At 43.5% G+C, this 24948-nt stretch overlaps 1 protein-coding gene across 1 annotated transcript in view; it reads left to right on the top strand.

Moving 5' to 3' along the window:
* The window catches only part of LOC131510097 (IQ domain-containing protein F5-like), a 31473-nt gene extending 11946 nt beyond the window's left edge, over positions 1 to 19527 (top strand). Inside the window, exons 3-4 of the mRNA XM_058726743.1 lie at positions 17879 to 18001; positions 19078 to 19527. Of these exons, the coding sequence (XP_058582726.1) occupies positions 17879 to 18001; positions 19078 to 19512 (558 nt within the window). The 3' untranslated portion in view covers positions 19513 to 19527. The remainder of the gene's footprint in view (positions 1 to 17878; positions 18002 to 19077) is intronic.
* The last annotated feature ends 5421 nt before the right edge of the window (positions 19528 to 24948 follow it).

Raw genomic sequence — 24948 nt, 5'->3', positions numbered from 1 at the left:
TCTTTTGACATTGCTGGATTCTATTTGGTAATGTTTATTTCACATTTTTACATTTATATGGATTAGGGAAATTGGGCTATTACCTTGGTCAGCAAACCACTGTACCTGCCCAAGCAAATCTGGCCAATTTTGGTACAATCCATGACCTAAGAATGGTTTTTACATGTTTAAATGGTTGGAAAAAAAATCAAAATAATAATAATATTTTGCAACACTTGAAATTATATCAGAGTCAAATTTCAGTGTCCATAATAAAGATTTATTGGAACACTACCACACTCCTCTATTTCCATAATGTCTCTGGCTGCCTTTGTGTTCCAACACAGAGAGTTAAGTACTTGCAACAGACACCGTATGGCCTGCAAACCTTAAATATAGACTCTTTGGCTCTTTACAGGAAAAGTTTGCCAACCCCTGGTCTGTCTAGCTTTCTTTTTGGCGCCTATCTTTATCAGGTTTGGTGTGAATGTTAAGTTGGCTTCCTGAAAGGAATTAGAGAGTTTTCCCTCTGTTTTCCTATTATGTGGTATCATTTAAATAGATTTGGAGTTATCTCCTCTGTAAATGTTAAATGAAACTCAGCCATAAAACCATCTGGTTCCCAGGCAATATTTAATACATAATAAATATAATCTTCTGTGGTAATTGATCTATTCAAGTTTTCAACTTTTCTTGGGTTGATTTTAATAATTTATATTTTGCTAGGAAATCATCCATTTCCTCAATATTTTCAAATTTGGTTAGCCATAAAATTGAACAGAATACTCTCTCCAAATAATTATAAATTTACTGTAGTCCTCAGCTCTCATTTCCTATTTTGTATATTTTTACCCCCTCTCTTTTTTTTAAATCTGGTTCATAGAAGTTTATATATTTTATTAGTCTTTTTCAAATAACCAGTCTTTTTTTTTTTTAATGTTTATTTACTTTTGAGAGAGAGAGAGAGAGAGAGAGAGAGAGCAAGCTGGGGAGGGGCAGAGAGAGAGGAAGATACAGAATCTGAAGCAGGCTCCAGACTCTGAGCTGTCAGCACAGAGCCTGACACGAGGCTTAAAGTCACAAACTGCGACATCATGACGTGAGCTGCAATCAGATGCTTAACGGACTGAGCCACCCAGGCACCCCTCAAATAAGGGGGTCTTAAGCTTATTTATCTTTCCTGTAATTTTTTTTTGGGGGGGCAGGGGGGAGTGTCTGTTTCAGTAATTTGAAATTTTATTTCTTTGTATTATCTCCCTTGTCCTCATTTGTTTTGGATCCTTCTATCATTTTTGTTCTTGTTTTTATCTTCATTCAAAGGATGAGTACTGGGTTTCCACATTTTTGGTCTTTCTTCCTTAATAACGAAGGCTTTGTGGCTGTGAGAGTCTGTCCATGTCCAGGCTTCATTAGGAAATAGTCTCTTTTCAGAAAAAAATAACAAGTAGTCTTCTTTTTCTTTTTGCTGTTTCGGTAGTTTGTGATTTTATTTTGGTTTCGCCTTCCATCAAAGGTTTTCCTTAATTTCCAATGAGGTAACACTTTAAACATGTCTAACGTATTTGTTTCTGATATAATTAGACATACTGATTATAATTGTAAATTGAGGGGTGCCTGGGTGGCTCAGTTGGTTAAGCGTCCAACTTCAGCTCAGGTCATGATCTCGCGGTTCGTGAGTTCGAGCCCCACATTGGGCTCTGCACTGACAGCTCAGAGCCTGGAGCCTGCTTTGGATTCTATCTCCCTCTCTCTCTGCCCCTCCCCTGCTCACACTCTGTCTCTCTCTGTCTCAAAAATAAATTAACATTACAAAAATTTTTTTTAATTGTAAATTAAGCTCTTTTTGCCGGCCAAGTGCATGCCAGCCCTTTGTAAATATTCTTGGATGTATGAAATAAGTGATTGCTTTCCGTTTTGAAAGATGTGAAGTTCTGCATGTGTTGATGAATTTTGTTTGTTATCATTTCTTAGTTCCCCTGTGCCCTTAGTTTTGGCTACAGATGTTGAAATCTCTTATAATAATGATCACATTCTCCCTGCGTTTTATACTTCTGGCAGTTTGTCAATTAATTCTTTTGTCCAGAACACTGACAACTAATAAAATTTAAGGGGGGGTGAAGGTGGGAGATAAGTGATAAGTATATAAGGAAATTATGTTTTCAAAACTATAAGTCTTTAGCTATAAGAATTTTTATAAGTGAACTTTTTGGCAGCAAAGTCACGTAGGGAGGGAAATGTTTCAAAACATTTGTTTTTCTAAAAGCATTTTCCATGGCATCTTATTTTGGCTGATTAGGAGCTCCCTCTAGAGGCTAGAAAAATTGCAGCACCAGGGTTTCTTTCTGTGACTTGTGAGTTCAGTAAGTAACATTTCTGTTTAGGGTTTTTTGCAGGAATCTTTCTAACACACTAGTCATTGTTGGTGAGGGTTAGCATTGTCAAAACTAGACAGTGGGATCCATAAACCCCTTCGTCAGTGCACAGCAATCACAAATGACCATCTGTCCCAATTCATGGAAAGCTCATTTATTTGTTGGTTTGTTTTCCTCACTGGAATGTGACCTCCATGCAGGTAGGGACTTTCCCTGTCTCACTCTTTGCTTTAACAAATGCCTGTAATAGTACCTGGCACATAGTAGGGGTTCAGTAATTGTTGAATGGATGAGTGAATTTTTGAGCAGAAATTCTTTGCTTAGTGTTGCTTGGAATCCATGACTAGGCCTGGGGCCAAGGGAAGGCACTTGTCCATGAACTAGGGCTGAGTGGCCTGTGCTCAGTGGGATTTATTTCACTGGATTAGACCAAATTAATTTACTCAACACTTATTTATTGAGCATCCACTCTGCCACAAAGTGTTGTAGAGGCTGGGGATCCAACAGTGAAAAAAATCAGGCAAGATTCCTGTATTTATGGAACAGTTATGTAGAGAATGTTTGGATAGTAATGTTTGTTATAAAGAAAAGTTGGATGGGGGGCAGAGCATGCTGGATGGAAAGGAGGTACCGCTTTTATAGGGGTGGTCAGATTGTGAGTCACTTCATGATGAAGGAGGCAGGGAGGAAGCTATACAGGTCTCTGGGGGATGGGAGGTGTCAAGGAGCTGAAGCAAGAATGTCCCTGGCATGTTCGAGTGACACTAGGGAGGCTGGTATGGCAGAAGCAGAGTAAGAGAGGAGGAAAGGAAGGAAGATGAAGTCAGAAAGATAAATTTAGGAGATACACCGCAGAGATGTGAAATACTAGAGAGGATGTTTGGGATCTTTCCAGCAAGGGGAAGAACCTTGTAAGTCAAGGGCAAGAGTGAGGCTGGGCTTTCCCACAGACGTCTGTACTTCCAAAAGTGGCTTCCAGGTTGCCTAATCAGAGATCATTTGCTTGCAAAGAGTCTGATCATGACCATGGTTGACAGATCCTAAGGTGGTGATGATGTGGCCGACACGTCAGGAGATGGGAGGTGTGCTAGGATGGTACAGGGTATATAAGGAAGACCACGGAACCAGATTCTTGCTGAACTAAGCTAAATTAAGAAGAGAACGCCCTTAGACCCCAAGGGTGAGGGGTGCAGGGACCATTACTCTCTCTCAGCTCTTGTCCTCAGGGCGTCTGGTCAGTGTTACCCAAACTGCCGCCACCACCCTCCACTGACCAATGAAAACCTTGAAAATGAAAATTCTTGGGGTGCCTGGGTGGCTCAGTCAGTTAAGCACCTGACTTCAGCTCAGGTCATGATCTCACAGTTTGTGAGTTCAAGCCCCATGTCAGGGTCTTTGCTGACAGCTCGGAGCCTAGAGCCTGCTTCAGATTCTGTGTCTGCCTCTCCTCTCTGCCCCTCCCCCACTTGCTCTCTCTCTCTCTCTCTCTCTCTCTCTCTCAAAAATAAACAAACATTAAAAATAAAAGAAAATGAAAACTCTTGAAACCTGCCAACATCTGCTGATTCCAGAAAGGAGCAGTCTCCATTTGAGATAACAGAACAAGATTGACTTTCTGGACACTGAAAAGATTCTCTGCAGCTTCATCCTGTTTTTTTGGACTCTTTAATACCGTTTCACAGACTGCTAATCATGCTGAGCTTTCTAGTGTGAGTGGGGGTGACAAGGGCACCGCCCCGGACTCTACTGCCTGGGCGGGGTGGAGCATGCCCTGTTGCCAGCACTTCTGCTGCATCTGGATGAATGTCGTACTCTGCAGGCTCGGCTCCAGATGCAGAGCCTGGCTGCAGTCAGTACTGTCAGTGGGCCTGATCACCTGACTGGGAGTTGTCACGTTATGGTCACTCATCCAATGCTGCCTTAAGATGAGGCTCAGGCCCCATATGCACAACTAATGATGGTATCTGATGGAGTGGCCTGAGCCCCTGAGAAATCTTAGTGGATACATGAAAGGGGATGGAGCTGTAGAAGAATGACCTTGTTGTGGCAGACTTGCACATATGCATATAGGTTACAAAAGGCAAAAGCTTGAACCACAGTGAATCTAAGTCTTTGACCGGACACCTTGGGATCCTCCTGGAACGGAGGAAGATGAGGGAGCAGAGGGCATGTCAGGACCTGCTGTCTTCCCTGGGAAGCTGTTACGAGACCGTTGCCATCTCCCCCTGGGTTCTGAAGAAGAGCAGGGCTCTTTGCCCTGCCCCCCCCCCAAAGAACTGCAGAATATAAAGCCACCCAGCAGTAGCTTAGATTGGGCCCCTCAGCAATGACTTGAACTGCAGTCATCTGGCCCTTTTATTTCATATCTTTCCTGTTGTTGCATGGGGACAAGAACCACAGGGACATGGCGCTTTGAATAATCTTGCTTTCACTGTCTACCAGAGTGATAAACTGTCTGAATCAAAAGTGGCCCACTGCATCCTTACCAGCAAGCCCAGTCAGGCGTTGGCCTTGGTTTTCCCTTGTCATGTGTCTTGAGGGTGTTTGATAGAAAGCCATGCACCAGGTGCAGTTTGTCTGTCTTGGTTACTATGAAGCGTCTGGGCTGGGAGAGCTGCAAGTTAAAATGCTCACCTTGTGCCTGAGTAACTGGAACGATAGAAAAGACCAGTAGGAAACGAAGACACCGGTTCTCCGTGCCAGGGTGCTCCCTGTGGGTGGAAGGTGGGGAGGAATGCATGCATGGGTAGCTGTTGGGCTCCTGAGGAGACCGACATTGCCATGCATGTGGATTTCCTGACCTGCGCTTTCTACAGAGCTAAGGAAACCTAGTGCTAGATGAAAGTCCACCGTGTCTTGAGTTTGATGGCTAACCTACTCTGCTGGTGGTGCAACAGATCTGAACTTTGAGACCGAGAACAGAAAGAAATCCAAATGTGTCAGCAGTCACCATAAGTGTAATGCATTAACTCAGCAATTAAAAATCAGGTTCATAGGTGGAATTAAATACATTAAATGCATCTACCAAATGTTTATAATAGGGACAGCTAAAGCAAAGTAACACAAATTCGAAAACAAAAAGGTGAAGATATATCAGGCAAACTCTCAACAAAAGAAAGCTATTGCAACATAGAATAGAATAAATAGGACATAAAATGGAATTTAAACACTGGAAGGACTAAAAGTGTTTTATACTAGGGGTCAGCAAACTGTGGCCCACTGGCCAATCCAACCAACTGCCTGTTTTTATAAAAAATGTTTTTTTAGGACACAGCCACTCTTGTCTGTTTACATATTGTGTATGGCTGCTGTGGAGCTACAATGGCAGGGTTGAGCAGTTGCTACAGAGACTAGATGGCTGGCAGAGCCCAAAATATTTACTATCTGGCTCTTGGCAGCTCCTGTTCTTGTTTTTGTTAAGTTTATTTATTTTGAGAGAGAGAGTGCACGCATGTAGTGGGGTGGGGGGAGAGAGAGGGAGAGAGAATCCCAAGCAGGCCCCATTGCTCAGCACAGAGCTGGAAGGGGCTCGATCTCATGAATTGTGAGATCATGACCTGAGCCAAAAACCAAGAGTTAGTCATTTAACCATTTGAACCACCCAGGCGCTCCGCAGGTCCTTTTTTAAACCAATGAAAGGAACATTATTCCAAGAAGCCATAATAACTGGGAATGTGTATGTATTCAACAACATAACTTCAAAACGTGTAAATAGGCGCACCTGGGTGGCTTAGTCAGTTAAGCATCCAGCTTCGGCTCAGGTCATGATCTCGAAGTTCATGGGTTGGAGCCCTGCATCAGGCTCTGTGCTGACAGCTTGGAGCCTGGAGCCTGCTTCGGATTCTGTGTCTCCTTCTCTCTCTGCCCGTCCCCCACTTGCACTCTGTCTCTCTCTCTCTCTCTCAAAAATAAACAAACATTTAACTTGTAGAAAAAACCCAAAAAGCTGATAGAGTTACAGAGACAAGTAGAAAATTCTACACGTATACTTATCCCGGACATTCACAGGATAAAGTGGACCAAAAAAAGATAATATTTGAAATAGCTATTGGATATATGTGGAACCTTGTTTTTAAGCACACGACACTATCAGCAAACATTCTTGGGGCACCTGGCTGGCTCAGTCGGTGGAGTATATGACCCTTGATCTTGGGGTTGTAAGTTTGAGCCCCACATTGGGTGTAAAGATTGAAATTTTTTTAATCTTAAAAAAGAAAAAAATTCTCGTGCCCTGAAGTTCGAATTGTAAAAAGTAGAGACAGTTGAAAAGGGAGTAGCAGAGCTGAGGCTCATGCCTAGACATGTGAGGGTTATGAGCGGTGGTGGCCAAGCCCCAGTTCCTCAGTAATCAATGTTACAAGGCAGGGAAAAGAAAAAGAATAAAGATCATAAAGAAATGGTGGTAGCAAGAAAAGTTAGGACATAAAAATTAACCGAACTGGAGAAAGTGGCCCAGAGTGAGTTCTGCAAAAGCCCTGCAGAGCCCAAAGCTGCCTTGAATTCCATCCGCATCTTCAAGATGCTCCATTTTATGACCATTTCTTTACATGCATCTCCAGAACATCCTCTTCCTTATATTTGCTTCCATCACATGAGCTAGCCCGAGGGAATCCATGAAGGGAAACAAAGTAAAATCTCCTCCTGACCATGTCACCACAGCCATGACCCAGTGCCATGGCAGACATATACATAGATGGTTGGGGAAAAGCCCAGGAAGGAAGTCCTGGTGGACCTTGTCCTTCCAGTTGGCATTGGCTGCCACAGAAAATCTTGAGGTGGCTGGCTTGCTATGGAAGAAAATTAAGGCACCAGCCCTGAGGTATTAAACCTTTGGATACCTGGGTTTCCTGTACCATCTCATGTAGTAAGGAGCAAGAATTTTATATACTGGGCTGCAGTGCTCAAATTTTGTTCCTCACGTACAATATCTAAAAAATAAAAAGGACCAACAGTGTGTCTGTGAAGCACGGAGGAGAGCTGGAGAGATACGTGCTGAGTGGCATCTAGATTTAGCTGGGAAGGACATCTTCAAGTACCCACAGAAGAAGAGGAAAGAAAGCTGACCCGAAGACAAGGGATCAGGCCATGAAAAACATGTGCAGGGCTGGCTAGAAAGAAAAGAAAACTTTGGACCAGTATCCCTTATGAACTCTGATGCAAAAATCCTTTTTAAAAATACTAGCAAACTGAATTCAGCAGCATATTAAAAGCTTTATACACATGACCAAGTGGGATTCATTCCTGAAATGCAAGAATGGTTCAACATACAGAACCCATCAATGTAGTACACCACATTAACAGAATGAAGGGGAAAAAACCACACGATCATTTCAATTAATGCAGAAAAAGCATTTGACAAAATTCAGTACCTTTTCATGATAAAAACACTAGGCAAACTAGGAATAGAATGAAACTAAGTCAACATAATAAAAGCTATATATGAACATCACAGTGAACATGGTACTCAATGGTGAAAGACTAAAAGCGTCTCTAAGGTCAGGAACAAGATAAAGATGTCTGTTTTCACCACTTCTGTTCAACATAGTGTTAGCCAGAGCAGTTAGGCAAGAAATTTAAATAAAAGGCATCCAAATGGTAAAGGGAAACATAAAATTATCTCTGTTCACATATGATAAGATATTATATGTAGAAAACATTAAAGATTCTACTAACTGTGATAACTAATAAATTAATTAAGCAAAGTAGCAAGATGCCAAGTCAATGATAGAAAGCAGTTGTTCCCGGTAAACTAAAAATGAGCAGTCTGAAAAGGAAATTACAAAATTCATTTGCAATAGCATAAAAAAGAATAAAACAGGAACAAACATAACCAAGAAAATGAAAGACAAGTGTTCAATGAAAACTACAAAACATTGCTGAAAATAATTAAGACAAAAATAGATGGAAACACACCCCATATGCATGGATTGGAAGACTTAAGGTAATCTATAGATTCAACACCATCTCTATCAAAGTTCAAAAGACATTTTTTGGCAGAAATAGAAAAAGTCCATTCTAAAATTCATATGGACTCTCAAAGAACTCTGAATAGCCAAAACAGCCTTGAAAAGGAAGAACAAAACTGAAGGACTCACACATTCTTGATTCCTGATTTCAAAAGTTACTACCAAACAAACAAACAAACAAACAAAAAACATTAAAAAAAGTTACTACAGTGTTACAATAATCAAAGCACTGTGGTACCAGCATAAAGACAGACCAATGGAATAGAACAGAGAGCCCAGAAATAAACCCTCACTTATGTAGTCAAGTAATTTTTGACAAGGATGCCAAGACCCCTCAAAAGAGAAAGGAAACTTTTTAAAAAATGGTGCTGGGAAAACTATCTTCACATGCAAAAGAAGGAAATTGGACCCTTATCTAACACTATATTAAAAAATTAATTCAAAGTGGATCAAACACCTGAATGTAAGACCTAAAGCTCTCAGAAGAAAGCACGGGGCAAAAGCTGCACAACATTCGACTTGGCAGTGATTTCTTGGATGTGGCACCAAAGATACAGGAAACCAAAAAATAGACAAATTAAGCTATAATTTTGTGTATCAAAAGACGCTATTGTCAGAGTAAAATGGCAGCCCACAGAATGGGGAAAAATACTTGAAATCATATATTTGATTAGGAGATTAATATCTAGAGTATATAGAGAACTAAAATTCCGTAAGAAACAGCCCAATTTGAATAAGGACTTGAATAAGTGTTTCTCCAAAGAAGACATACAAATGGTCAATAAATACACGTAAAAATGCTCAACATCACTGATCATTAGGGAAATGCAAATCAAAACTACAGTGAGACACACCTTACATTCATAAGGATGGATACTATTAAAAAAAAAAAAACAAAACCCAGCAGAGGCACCTGGGTGGCTCACTCGGTTGAGCATCCGACTTGGGCTCACGTCATGACCTTGCAGTTAGTGAGTTGGAGCCCCACCTCAGGCTCGCTGCTGTCAGCCAGTCAGCGCAGAGCCTGCTTCAGATCCTCTGTCCCCCTCTTTCTGCCCCTCCCTCACTTGCACTCTCTCTCTCAAAAAAAAAAACACAAAAAACCCCACAAATAACAACTGTTGGGGAGGATGTAGAGAAATTGGAACCCTCGTGCACTGTTGGTGGGGATGTAAAATGGTGCAGCCACCATAGAAACAGCTCAGTGAACACTCAAAAAATTAAAAATAGAATTTACCTTGAGAAAAAAAAAATTTTTTTTTTAAAAAATAGATTTTACCATGTGATCTAGCAATCCCACTTCTGGATATATGCCCAAAAGAATTGAAAATGAGTCTCAAAAAGATATTTGTACACCCATGTTTATGTCAGCAATTTTCACAACAGTTAAAATGTGAAAGCCACCCAAGTGGCCATTGGTAGATGTATGAATAAACAGAATGTGGTATATACACACAATGGAACATTATTCAGCCTTTAATGGGAAAGAAATTCTGACACATTCTACAGCATGGATGAGCCTTGACAACATTATGTTAAGTGAAGTAAGTCATTCACAGAAAGAAATGATTCCATGTATATGAGGCACCTCAAGCAGTCAAATTCATAGGACAGAAATTTTAACATGAAAATGAGTAAACTACTGATAACCACAACATAGGTGAATCTCAAAAATGTTATGCTAGGGGTGCCTGGGTGGCTCAGTCGGTTAAGCGTCTGACTTTGGCTCAGGTCATGATCTTGCAGTTCATGAGTTCGAGCCATACATGGGGCTCTGTGCTGACAGCTCAGAGCCTAGAGCCTGCTTTGAATTCTATGTCTCCCTCTCTCTCTGCTCTTCCCCTGCTCACACTCTGTCTCTCTCTCTCTCTCACAAAAATAAATATTTTAAAAATGTTATGCTAAATGAAAGAAGCCAGACGTTAAAGAGTACTTACAGGATGATCCCATTTATATAAAGTTAGAAAACCGGCAAAAGGAAAATACAGGTAAAATAATTCAGAATAGAATTTACATCTAGGTATAAAAGGTCTTGCCTGCAAACAGCACAAAGAGACAGAGAAATTTGCTATATCTTGTTTTGGAACGGTGGTTACCTGGAAATACAGAATTGTGAAAACTCATCAAACACCATTAAGAAGCACTTAATAAAACCACAAAGAATGAGGTTGTTCTCTATGGACTGACATGGAAGGTGTTAGTAAAACAAATTGAATTGCACAATATGGTCTCTGTCTAGATTCATATTCTATGTATGTGTTATAAAGGCGTTATTTTTTCTTAATTTTTTTTCATTAAAAATTTTTTTTTAATGTTTATTTTTGAGAGAGAGAGAGCGAGCATGTGCGAGGTGGGGGAGGGTCACAGAGAAAGGGAGATGGAGGATCCGAAGGTTGGTTTGGAGGATCACAAACCCAAGAGTCATGACCTGAGCTGCAGTCAGACACTTAACTGACTGAGCCACCAAGGTGCCCCTATTTTATTTTATTTATTTTTTTTAATTTTTTTAATCTTTATTTATTTTTGAGAGAGACAGAGCATGAGCGGGGAAGGAACAGAGAGAGAGGGAGACAGAATCTGAAGCAGGCTCCAGGCTTCCAGCTGTCAGCACAGAGCCCGACACGGGGCTTGAACCCACGAACCGTGACATCATAACCTGAGCCGAAGTCGGACGCTTAACCGACCAGGCCACCCAAGTCCCTCAAGGTGCCCTTATTTAAAAGAAAAAAATGTTTATTTATTTTTGAGAGACACAGAGAGAGAACAGGGGAGGAACAGAGAAAGAGAGAGGAGAGAGAGAATCCCAAGCAGGCTCCACACTGTCTGTGTAGACCCCAACGTGGGACTCAAACCCATGAACCATGAGATCATGACCTGAGCTGAAATCAAGAGTCGACGCTCAACCAACTGTGCCACCCAGGTGCCCCTAAAGACCTTATTTTTAAAGGGGGGAGGGGGGCGCCTGGGTGGCGCAGTCGGTTAAGCGTCTGACTTCAGCCAGGTCACGATCTCGCGGTCCGTGAGTTCGAGCCCCGCGTCAGGCTCTGGGCTGATGGCTCGGAGCCTGGAGCCTGTTTCCGATTCTGTGTCTCCCTCTCTCTCTGCCCCTCCCCCGTTCATGCTCTGTCTCTCTCTCTGTCCCAAAAATAAATAAAAAACGTTGAAAAAAAAAAATAAAGGGGGGAGGGTTAGGGAAATAAACACTATAAAAATTTAACAATCATCTTTGATGAGGATAGTGGTGGCTGGGCATCCCCCATGGCTGGGTCTGCCCTTGTATGTACCAATAAAGGGTGTCTACACATTTGGCAGTTTCGTGGATTTGAGAAGGGACCACTTCCTTTCCTTTTTCCTTCTCCTTCCTCAGGCAGGTTCTGCTTTTTCTAGCCCCTGACCCTAACTTTTTTTTTTTTTAATTTTTTTTTTTCAACGTTTTTTATTTATTTTTGGGACAGAGAGAGACAGAGCATGAACGGGGGAGGGGCAGAGAGAGAGGGAGACGCAGAATCGGAAACAGGCTCCAGGCTCCGAGCCATCAGCCCAGAGCCTGACGCGGGGCTCGAACTCACGGACCGCGAGATCGTGACCTGGCTGAAGTCGGACGCTTAACCAACTGCGCCACCCAGGTGCCCCCCCGACCCTAACTTTGTATTACCTTGACTCCTTTTAGTATGGGGCCAGGTTTTTTATGTCTTTGCATACAACAAACAGGTCCCAGTTTTGTTCTGTTAGGTACTGGAATTTGGCTTATCACTATTTGACTTTTCTCTCACAAAGCTGGTGCTCCATCATTTGGGCTTTCAGGCAGACTTAGGTTGGCAGTTCTTGGGTTGTGTCTCAGATCAGCTTCATCCCTCAGATCATCCATCCTCTCTGAATGTCTCTGTCTGTCTCTGCCTCTCTCACACGCACGCATGCACACACAGTTGTAGATATGGCATGGATGTTCCTATGTCATAATTGATAATCATAATGGTCCTATGGGTTCCCATTGCTGCGCTGACTCCACCTGTTTTTTCCTCCCCGCAACAGTGTCCACATCGCCACATTAGCAGGGCTCATCATCCCCTTTTCTCTACCCTTCCCTTTCCCCTCTTCTCTCCTTCATTATGCTCAGATAACATTTCCCATGCTTTTTGCCTCTCTGTTCTCTCAAACTCCTGTCTGAATTAGGACTCCTTCAGTTGCAAATGACAGAAAACTGACTTGGCTTAAGCAAAAGAGACTTTACCGCTTCACTTAAAACTTACGGGGTGTATTAGTTTATGTGGCTGCTGCAACAAATTACCACAAACATGGGAGCTTAAAACAACAGAAATTTGTTCTCTCGCAGTTCTGTAGGCTGGAGTCTGAAATCAAGGTAATCAGGAGAGCCATACTCCCCCAACAAGCTCTAGAGAATTCCTTCCTTGCCTCTTCCAGCTTCTGCTGTGACCTCTGCCGTGACCTCTGCCTGCATCCTGACATCGCCTTCCCTTTTGTGTCTCTCTCAAAACTCCCTCGGCACCTCTCTGATGAAGCGTGCGTGTGATCGCATTATCCCATATAATCCAGGATAAGCCCCTCCTCACTAGACCCTTCACTTAATCCCATCTTTTACGGTAGGAGGTCACTTTCCCAAATTCCAGAGATTTGATGTGGTTATCTTTTGGAGGCCCATTTTTCAAGGGGCAGATGTGGCTCAAGCTGCAGCTAGATTCAGGACCCCAGACAGTATTACCAGGTCCCTCCTTGATTCCTTTTTTATCTTTCTGGTCTGCAAAGCTAGGTGGAGCTTAAAATAGAGAATGCTATGACATAGGAAACCCTAGCCTACCTCATGCTCAGTCAACCTGATGGCCACTTATGGAAATCTATCACATAGAAGAAGGCCTGGGTCGAGGCCACCCTAAGCCTCTGCTCCTGATGACAGATCTGGCAAATCTCCTCTCCGAAATAGACCCTAGGGTTCAGGCTCACTGGGATGGGAATAGAGACAGGGAACATGTTCTAACACGTGTCCCCAGGGAGTATAGAAATTGGGCTTTATTTTTCTGCATCTCTTGCCCAGGCATCTCCACTCAGGGTAGGACAACAGAGTCTGGCTGTAGCCAGAGCCAGCAGGGAAGGTCAGAGCAAGAGCCGAGAAGCAGCATCTGAGCCGAGAAGCAGCATCTGTGCGTGCAGCCTCCCTCCCCAGGGGCTGAGTGACAAAGCATTCCTCCCTTCTGCTGGCCACTTCCTGGGAAAACCAGGCATGGAAGCCATAAAACAGTATCGCGATAAGTCCAGGCATATTAGAAATTATGACAAATGTAATCTGCAGTATTCATCTATTAAAAATACAGAGTTTATTGCTGGATCAAAAGACACCTGTATTTTGTTGCCCAATCTGCGCCTGAGCTGTTGCTAGCCGCGCGTACTCCCCACTGCTCTCCCATGGGCCAGCAGGCAGTGGGGGGTAAGGTGAGCCCACCGCTCACCTTACATGGGCAGGTGCTGCAGAGGGAGGGCCAGATCCGGGCTGAGCGAGGCCTTGCACTTGACAAGTGAGCTCCAAGGTTGAGAAAATGGATTCAAGTGAACCGGAGACCCGGACAATGGAAACGAAGGGAGACCAAAGGAGTGTTTGAAAATCTTCTTCCAGACAAGCTTGTGTTGCTTCTGGAGTATCCCTTGGAGCAGAAGACTCTGAACCCCGAACTCTGCAAAGCCTGGAGAAGACATGCCACCTCCCCCAGCAGGACACAGAGGTTCACCAGGAGTGGTGTGAACTCATTGTTAGGCACAAATATACAAAAGCTTACCAAGATGTGGAGAGATTCTTCCATGAGGTTCAGGCCATGGGCATATACATGTACCGGGAGCTGATGGTGAGTGAGGATGCCAGACAGTCGCAGGTCGCCCACAGGTGCTTTGAGCTGACCAAGGAGCAGGTGGACAGATCCTCAGCCAAGGTGGTGGCTGAGATGTTGTTCTGAAGAGGAAAGATCACAGTTCATGCATCTACTCCTATGTCTGGTGGGAGCAGGATGGCAATGACCCTGGACATCAAAGAAAGGGTCATGGGGCTGCTATAGCCAGCAACTAGTAGCAGCATCCAGGTCTTGGTGCTTCTCCTTCCAGAGGCTTCTCTCCCTAGAGCTCAGCTACTGCGTGGTGCCTTTGTCCCCTGCCCCGAACTTGCCACCTCAAGATACTGAATCTGAACTGGATCTCTTCTGTTAAGGCAATTCTTTCACACAGATGATGAAAGCTGTCAGAGATACATCAGAAAACCTGCTGAACATTTTGCATGGATCCCCTCAGCATATGGCTGCACTAGATATTTCTAGAATTCCAGGAAGTCACAGAGATTCTGTATAGTGGGACTAGTGAACACCATTTGATATTCTTCTCTGGGTCATTTCAGAAAGATTCTGCAGAATTATTTTGATCGATAGGTCTGTTGTTTAGATTTTTCCAAAACTTTTAAACCCTTGCTAAAAGGGCAGGGTAAGATCCAAGATGTATTGATAATGAAACATAGTGGATTACTATTTTTATATTCCTGTGTGCTTCTGAATTTAATACTGTTTTAAAAAAGAGAAGAATGATGTTACCCAAGAGGTATCCTCTGCAAGTTGGTTCTGTCCCTCTCCCGCCTACCAGTCTCCTTGTCACCTTTCTGGATGGTTCCAGGAGCATGAAGGGTGTGCTCCTGCCCTGATGAGCCACAGCGGGAGCCTGTGGGGCTGTCACCCTTTCCCCGAGCGCACATAAAAGGAAACCAAGCTTCCCAGCATGTCCGGAAGGAGGATGGTGTGAAACCATGAGAGAGAGGCCGTAGTGGTCTGTGCAGTCCTGAGATTGTGCCATGGGCTGCAATGAATGAGAACGGTTTGGAGCCTGGTTCCAGGCTGTGTTCACCTGGCTCTGCATCTGGCCTGTGGGGGTAAGTGTGGCTTTAACACATTCCATCATTAGAAGCTCTTGGTCAGAATTCTCTACTGGTGACTGTTATTCTAGAAGGTTTACTGGGGGGAGAGGTGCTGCTCTTCACTGTTACATGTGCTCTACGTATGACTGTATGTGCTTTGTTTACAAATCCTTTGGTTCAAGAATCAAATTTTGATTTTTGAATTTTAATAAATGCAAGAATGCTGAAAAAAAGACACCTGTATTTTGTTAACAAAACGTGATGGAAGTTGAAAATAAGGCAGTGGATAAAAATATAGCATAGCAGGGGTTCAACTTGTCAAAATCACTGTGTTGTACACCTGAAGCTAATTTAACCTTGTGTATCAATGTACTTCGATTTAAAAACACACAAATGATCCAGGAGAGACTTCCACTTCTGATAATGCTGTGATAAGTAATTAGGATTAATCCATTTCCTGAGAATAACTGGAAGAACTGGTCAAAATATATTTTTTTAAATTTCTGCTTGAATGGATTGAAAAGTAACAATATAGGAGCTCCTGGGTGGCTCTGTCCATTAAGCATCCAACTTCGGCTCAGGTCATGATCTCATGGTTCGTGGGTTTGAGCCCCATGTCAGGTTCTGCGCTGACAGCTCAGAGCCTGGAGCGTGCTTTGGATTCTGTGTCTGCCTCTCTCTCTCTGCCCCTCCCTCGCTTATGCTCTCTCTCTCAAAAATAAATAGACTTTTAAAAAAAGGAAAAAAATTAACAATATAGTAAAAAATTTCTGGGCCGTGATCTAAACTAAGAAAGAAATTAAAAGATGCAAGCCTGGCATTTGGGGGTTGTCCAACACCTATATCTCCAAGCAGATGCTTCCCGTGCCTTCCATGTGTCCCTCCCACCTCTGCCTGTATCTTTCAGCCTACACCTGTCTTCCCCAACCCCCTCATCCTGTTAACTTCACACTAACACCTTCCAACCTTAGATGGCCTCCTCTCTACATACCCCCTTTTTGTGGCTTTATTAAGTGCTTCTTAATAGAGTTTGATGAGTTTTCATAATTCTGTATTCCCTGATAACCACCATCCAAAATAAGATTACAAAATTTCTTTTTCTTTGTGCTGTTTGCAGGCAACACTTCTTACATTTTACCCCCAGATGTCAACTCCATTCTGAATTATCTTACCTATGGTTTAGTTTTGCTTGTTTTCTAACTTTATATAAATGGAATCATCCTGTGAATGCTCTTTGATGTCTTTCATTTAGCATAATGTTTTTTTTTTTTTTAATTTTCTTTCAACGTTTTTTATTTATTTTTTGGGACAGAGAGAGACAGAGCATGAACGGGGGAGGGGCAGAGAGAGAGGGAGACACAGAATCGGAAACAGGCTCCAGGCTCCGAGCCATCAGCCCAGAGCCTGACGCGGGGCTCGAACTCACGGACCGCGAGATCGTGACCTGGCTGAAGTCGGACGCTTAACCGACTGCGCCACCCAGGCGCCCCTCATTTAGCATAATGTTTTTTGAGATTCATCTGTTATCGTGTGTATCAGTAGTTCACGTTTATTACCGTCTATTATTTCATTAAATGAATATACCACAATTTCTTTGTCTAGTCACCTGTTGGTAAACACTAGGGTTGTTTCCAACGTTGTCCTCTTTGAATAAAGTTGCTATGAACAGGCATGCACAGCTCTTTTGTAGACATGTGTTTTCATTTCTCTTGTATAAATACCTATGAGTAGAACTGCAGAGTTATAGGGTGGATATATGGTTAACTTCATTAGAAACTGCCAAACCCCTTTCCAAAGTGCTATTTCTTACCTTCCCACCAGCAGTGTTATTAAAGATTCAACTGCTGTGTGTCTTTGCCAATATTTGGTGTTGTATTTTTTATTTTCGCCATTCTCTAAGATATCTTATTGTGGTGCGAATTTTCCTTTCCCTCATGACTAATGATGTTGGGTATCTTTTCGTGTGCTTCCCAGCCATTCGTAAACCTTTTGTGAAGCATTTAAGATTTTGCTCCAAACTCCTTGTTTCTAATGCTTATTTGGTTCCATTATTTGTTTGAACTGAAATGCGTGTTATTGAATTCTCTATTAATAAATGTCTAAATTGTCTCAACTTTATGCTTTTACCAACCAGCCAGAAATGACTGTCTCTATATACACTTTGGTGCCAGTGGGCCAGTATTTTCAGTGTCCTGCCTTTTTAGCCGAATTTTGGGCATTTGGCATAGGAAAGAGTGGGAGGATTTCCACATTTTCACCAAAACAAACTCTACTGTCTGGAACCATCCTGGTGCCTGAGTCATAGGTGCACTTATGACATCATAATCCTGTCTCCTTCTTCCCTCTTCCTGCCGGGCTGTGGCTGGGAGAGCACAGACCTGGGGGCAGTGAAAACATTGAGCTCCTAATCATGGGGGATTTAGGGGATTGCAGACCGGAGGGGATTTGAACCATTTATGTCCCAAGTCATGGGCATTTGGTTTTGTGTAAGAGAGAGCCACCCAAAGTTGCAGTCAGGGGAAGGTGGATTTGCACAGTTAACTCAGGGTGCCAGTCCTACATCTAGGGTCTCTGGGCAAGGCAGGAGGTTGAGTGGTGGATTTGGCACAAAGTTGTACAAAGGGCACCTACCGATACCTTTCCCCTCTAAACTCTGATTACAGAAGGATGGCCAGTTTTGTGAAATCACAATAGAAGAAGACATTGATGAAACCAGATCGATGAAGGAGAAAGAGAAAAAGAAAAAAACACAGCCTTCACCCACACCGCCACCCCCTCCACCAAAGGTGAGTGAGAGGTCCTCAAAGTTGAAGGTTAACTCCTAGTTGCAGCATCTCTGACCTGAGTCACTCAACAGTGATGGGTTGTCCTCTCTGTGCCCCATAGCATGGCATGATCCTGGAATTTGTCATCTGAACTAGGATCCACAGGTGAAAGATAGTGCTATCAATGATTCCTCAGGAACAATAAGCATAACCCCAGAATGTCCCTGGGCAACGAGGATGAATGGTTGGCCTATCCCAAGCTGGAGTGAGTAGGGATGGACTCATCCTTGATTATCTTGCCCTCTTAGTTCCTTCTCGGTCAGAGAAAGGTGGGTGACTGAGGCACGGAGACTTGGTTGTAGGGAGGGGAACAAGTGGGGATCAGACCATGTCAAGCTGGGGAGTGGAATGGTGAGCCAGTGTAGGGAAGGCATTGCCACGAACAGGGAGAGCAGAGTGTAGAACTGTGTGGGAGCACGTGTGTGTGTGTGTGTGTATGTGCACACATGTGTGCATGTATGCATGCTAACTAAAGTTAAGGGTGTGAGAACCAAAAAGAGTGAAAGTGAGAAATGAGTAAGACTCATTCTCACTCAGTAAGGACTCCAGACCATGTGGAGCAGGGAAACTTCTATACTGTGACTTCCCAGAGGGACACAGCAGGTTGTGGGTTGAGCTGGAGTCAGGCATGAAAGGTGAGCAAAGGATGCCACTTCTCCAGCCTCCAAGTGGGATGTAAGGGAAGGGATATTGCACCCCAGGTAGGTGGCCAGGCCCATGTGCAACACGATACATGATGTACTGGTTCCAGGCTGGCCAACCAGGTCCATGTCACCACGTGGTAGCTAGGACGTATAAGGACCCTGAGATGCAGGGGACAGACAGTGTGATGTGTCCAGGTCCATTAATCAGAGAGGGGCAGAGACAGGACATCTATCTGGTCTACTGGCTCCCTGCCTAGTCCTCCTGAAATCCTGAGGAAGGGGACGTTGTTGACAAAGGATCAGGAGCCATTCCTGGCACAGCCTGGAGCTGAGTTGGGTGGGGAATGTCCCCTGAGAGTCCCTTCTTTGTCTTTGCAACCTCTTCCCCCAAAGAAAAAGAAGCTCCCTGACCAAGAACAGAAAGCCATAAAGATCCAGGCCTGGTGGCGGGGCACCCTGGTGCGCAGGACATTGCTGCATGCGACACTCAGAGCATGGATCATTCAGCAGTGGTGGAAGATGACACTGGCAAAGCTGCTGGAAAAGAGGAAACGAGCAGCCCTAGAGTCCTATGCGCAGCAAGAATGGGCAGTGGTCAAGCTACAGTCCTTGGTCCGCATGTGGCACATACGCCAGCGATACTGCCGTTTGCTCCACGCTGCCCGCATCATTCAGCTGTATTGGCGCTGGCATAATTGCCATAGCCGTGGCTTTTTCCAGGGCAGCTATGACCTCACAGCATCCCATCTGGGACTAGAACTCGAGATTTTTCTGGGGTCACAGATTTGTCGGATTACAGACTGCATCCCCTTCCCAATAAAGAGCTAATCAGGTCTGCTCCAACTCTTGTGTCACCAGATCTCTGTCACAAGCTCCAGGAGGTCCTGTGTCAGCAAAGGGTCAGGGAAAATGATGGCAGATACCAGGCATGTCACGGTCAGCTCTGAGGAAGTGGCAGAGGTCATCTGGGGTCCCTTGTGGAAAAGGATTCTAACTACCAGGTTCTGGGTGAGGGGGATCTGTAATTGATTAGCAATGTCTGCCATGGGTAGGAGAGTTGGGGATGCAGGGCCACCAACTCCACCAACTCCAGGGAGACTCCTTCACACTGTGGTCCATATAAATGGCACCTCCTGTAGTTATGCCACATGGAGGTTGTGTCCCCTGATGCCCTTAATTCTTCCATGTCTTCCCATTAAATGTAGAACAATTCAAAAAGCCTCCCATGGTCTAGATAAGCCTGCAGGGTCTGGCCCTGACCACATCGCCCTCTCCATGTCCTCCTTGGCCCACCCTGCTATTCAGACCTCCCCCGCACATTCCCATCTCAGCAATTTGCATCTGCTGCCTCCTCTCCTTGGATGCTCTTACCAGGTGGAGCTCCCCCTCCGTTCAGGTGTGTCTCTGCTCCACTCTCTCTCCTCAAGGAGACCTTCTTTGACCACCTTATTGAAATGCCTTCCCCACCTTACTGTACGCTCTAGCTCCTGACTCTGCTTTCCTCTTTTCAAAGTTCCCATCACTACCCAAGGTTATCTTGCCTCATTTTCTATTTTCTGTTGCCCCCACTAGAGGATGAGCTTCAGGAGAATAAGGACTCTGGGTTCAAATCTGTGTTCCCAGAACCTAGGTCAGTAGGTTCTGTTTCTTCATCTCTCTCCCTTTCCAATATGTTATTGTATGTACATTTTAGGTTTTGTATATCATGTCATTTTGTCATCTTAAAAAAAAAAAAAAGTCCCTTTCTGGGTTGGGAGACACTGCCCCACCCAGGTCTAGCCAGTTAGTTCTTAGAGATAGCTAAGGACTCATCCCAGAGCACGCCTTTCATCTGCAAGCTAACCTATTCAGGGAGGTACCTCCTTTCTCTCTGTCCTCTACACCCCAGAGGGCTGTATTTCTCTGCCTTAATTATCCCAAACCAGGTACTAGGCACCTGCCCACCCCCAACAGCTTAGGGGCCACAGAAAACACTCAAACCAGTCCATTCTAACCTGTTACCCTTTCCTGCCTTGCCTTTCCCACTCCGACATAGGCCATGGGAAAAGTTTTTCCCTCATCCTTGTCTTCTGCCACCTGACAAAAACCTGATGACCCTGTGTGACATGCGATGACCTCCTCTTTGAGACATTGGAGTATAATAAACTTTATTTTGTGCTTCTATTTTCTTGCAGCTGCACCTGACTGATCATCACATGAAAGAACACAAAACATGAATATAATTTAAGTAAAATTTACTTAACCATTTTTAGATTAGCCATATAATATTAACGATTAATATAAGACTAAAAATTCAGTGGCCTTTAGTACCTTCACCATGTTAAGCAACCACTGTCTTCTGTATCAAGTTCTAAAACATTTTCATGGTCCTAAAAGAAAATCCTGTACCCATTAAGGGGCACCTGGGTGGCTCAGTCAGCTAAGCATCTGACTCTTTTTTTTTTTTTTTAATTTTTTTTAACGTTTTATTTATTTTTGAGACAGGGAGAGACAGAGCATGAACGGGGGAGGGTCAGAGAGAGGGAGACACAGAATCCGAAACAGGCTCCAGGCTCTGAGCTGTCAGCACAGAACCCGACGCGGGGCTCGAACTCACTGACCGCGAGATCACGACCTGAGCTGAAGTCGGCCGCTCAACCGACTGAGCCACCCAGGCGCCCCGCATCTGACTCTTTATTTTGACTCAGGTCACGATCTCATGGTTGTGAAATCGAGCCCCACATCAGGCTCTGTGCCTAGCATGAAGACTGCTTGGGATTCTCTCTCCCTCTCCCTGCCTCTCTGCCCCCTCCCACTCACACACACTCCCTCTCTCAAAATAAATACATAAACATTAAAAAAAAAAAGAAAGAAAACCAAAGAAAGCGTTCCTGGGTGGCTCAGTCATGATCTCGCAGTTCATGGATTTGAGTCCTGCTTTGGGCTCTGTGCTGACAGCTCAGAACCTGGAGCCTGCCCCTCCCATGCTCATGCTCTGTCTCTCTCTCTCTCTCAAAAATAAATAAACATTAAAATTTTTTTAAATAAATAAACATTGAAAATAATTTTTAAAAAAGAAAAGAAAACCTTATACTCATTAAGCGTTAATTCCCTGGTACCCCGTCCTCCTGCCAGTGGCAACTGCCAATCTGCATTCTGTCTCCATAAGTTTACCTACTCTGGACTTTTCATATAAATGGAATAATAAAATATTTTGTCTGGTTTCTTACACTTCCTATGGTTTTGAGGCTCATCCACACCGTAGTATGCATCAGTACTTCATGACTTTTTATAGCTTATTAACATTGTGTGTCTATACCAGCTTTTGTTTATCCCCTCATTTTTTTTAACTTTTTAAAAAATCTATTTATTTTGAGGCAGAGGGTAGGAAGGGGCAGAGAGACAGGAAGAGAGAGAATTCCAAGCAAGCTTCGCACTGTCAGCACTGAGCCCCGTGTGGGGCTCGAACTCACGAACCTCAAGACCATGACCTAAGCCGAAACCAAGAGCTGGACGCCCAACTGATGGAGCCACCCAGGAACCCCATTCCACTCATCTTTTGATAGATATTTGGATTGTGTGCACCTTTTGGCTACGTGAATAATGTCACTACAAATATTTAGCCACTACACGACACTACATTCCCACCAATGGGGTACAGGGTTCTAATTTTTCTACATCTTTTCTGACACTTTTTTTTCATTTTTGCAAATTCTAGCCAACCCAGTGAGTGGGAAGTGGTATCTCATTGCAGTCTGATTCACATTTCCCTCATGATGAATGATGTTGGGCATCTTTTGTGCCTTTTGGTCATTTGTCCACCTCTGGAGAAAAGTCTGTTCAAGCTTTGAGAAACTTTTCATTAGGTTGTGGCTGTCTTTTTGCAGTTTCAATGAACATTTATGTAATGAATGAATACACAATCCTACCAGGACTTGAATTTGTGGCTTCACGATGGTTCACAGCCTATTTTCTGGAAACAGCTGCCCCACCATCCCTGAATGAATCTCTCAGACAACCATCCTAGGTCCTTCATACCCCAGTTGACATGTTATTCTAGGATTTTTGGAATTATTATGTCTCTCTGGCAATGCTTCCATGTGTGTATGTGTGTGTGTATATATGGGCAATGGAAGGAGGATCTATTGGTCTCGCCATTTCATCTGCAGATACTGCTCTCTCTGTTGGTTTTCATCTCTCTATGTGTCTCGGTCTATCCCTCATAATTCTGTCTCTCATTATATCTATAATCTGTTTCTCAGTATCTTTCTCCCCCAGTCTGGGCCTCCCTCTGTCCTACACATTTCATGATGTCATGTCTCCTTGTCTCTGTTTTTCAGTTCACTGGATTTTCTGGATCTGTACCTTTCTGGTAGAGATCATTAATAGCTAACCTGCCTTAGATGTATTTCTTCTCTTCTAGGTCTTGCTTGCCCCTTATCCCTAAGAGCCCCTCAAAGATGGAGAAGTGTCATGGAGGGTACCGATATGGTTGCTCCTGGATGATGGAGGCATGCACCTAACCTAAACTCAGCCTAGGACATGCAAGTACTTAGAAATGTCAGAATATTTTATGCATGTGGCCACAGCGATTGGTTCAGGAATGAGTGCATGACATAAGTCAGGCCATTGAGTCTCTGTTGTGGTGCTGTATTGAAACTCCTAGGATTACCAACTATAAGGATTACGAAACCGGAGCTGCTAGGGGCACCACATGGAAATAGCTGAGAATGGAACTGACACAGAGTAAAGTGGATCCATCAGCTGCCAAGAGAAAGACTAAGCCGTGAGGATTCCTTTGGGCCTCTGGAGCCAGCCATGCCTGAAGCTACAACTACCTATACTATGGGAATTCATTTTGTGAGCCAATAAACCTTCATTTTCACTTATGTCAGTTTGTTAAAACAGCAAAAAAAAAAAAAAAAAAAAAAAAAACCTCACTAGATTGATAAACATTTAAATATTACTCAGGGATCAAAAAGAAATCTTGCCATTTGCAACAATGTGGATAGAGCTAGAGTGTAGTATGCTAAGCGAAATAAGTCAGAGAAAGACAAATATCATATGATTTCACTCATATGTGGAACTTAGGAAACAAAAGGAAGTGCCTGGGTGGCTCAGTTGGTTAAGTGTCCAACTTCAGCTCGGGTTATGATCTCACGGCTGGTGGGTTTGAACCCCACGTTGGGCTCTGTGCTGACAGCTCAGAGGTTGGAGCCTGCTTCAGATTCTTTGTCTCCCTCTCTCTCTGCCTCTCCTCTGCTCGTGCTCTCTCTCTCTCAAAAATAAACATTAAAAAAATTTTAAATAAAAAAAGAAAACAGGTGAATATAGGGGAAGAGAAGGAAAAATAAAATAAGATAAAAACAGAGAAGGAGGCAGACCATAAGAGACTCTTAAATACAGAGAACAAACTGAGGGCAGCTGGAGGGGAGGTGCCTGGGGAGATAGGCTAAATGGGTGATGGGCATTAAGGAAGATATTTGTTGGGATGAACACTGGGTGTTACATGTAAGTGATGAATCACTAAATTCTACTCCTGAAACCACTGCTACACTATATATTAACTAACTTGAATTTAAATTTTTAAAAAAGACTTAAATAAAATGTAAGGACAAAAAAAATTAAAAGAGATTGAATTTGATGTGAACTGCTTCTCAGAAAGTGGTTTTCAAAAATTAGTTTTTGAGTTAGAAACCTGACAGAAGGTGTGCCTAAGGAATTCTCAAGTAAGTGTGGGGTTCTCTCTCATTTAATGAACCCAGTTCTTCTAATGCTGTGTAGTGTGGTGAAAAGGGAAAGTGCTATAGATTGATGGGTAAATCAGCTAATTATCTAGAATCAGAATGAATGAATGTGAATCTAATCATGGATTGGTCACCTATGAGCCAAATGTGGAGTCTTTAGCCTAGTTCAACAAGTCAGCAGGCAGGAGTCATGGGCAACCATCAGCCGTTCATGAAACAACTGTGTTAGGAATGAATAGAATTGTCAGGTCCTTCTCTTGCCTCACTTGACTTCACAAAGCACATGTGTGCAGTCTTCACTTCTAGGATAACCTCTGAGCTGTGTCTCTTGAAGTGGACATCCTATTATATGTGTTGGATCGAAATAGAGCAATGCTTTTCAAACTGTAGCATACATCACAATCATGTGAGGGGGCTCATCAAAGCAGATTGCTGGCCCCACCCAACATATCTGATTTAGTTTACAGGGTCCCAAGAATGAGTATTTCTAGTATGTTTTCTAGGTAATGCTGTGGCTGCTGTTCTAGGGAACCCCACT

The sequence above is a fragment of the Neofelis nebulosa genome, chromosome 4 (genome assembly GCF_028018385.1).
Source record: "Neofelis nebulosa isolate mNeoNeb1 chromosome 4, mNeoNeb1.pri, whole genome shotgun sequence".
In the NCBI taxonomy this organism is placed as follows: Eukaryota; Metazoa; Chordata; class Mammalia; order Carnivora; family Felidae; genus Neofelis; species Neofelis nebulosa.
This window is presented reverse-complemented; position numbering and strand designations above follow the sequence as displayed.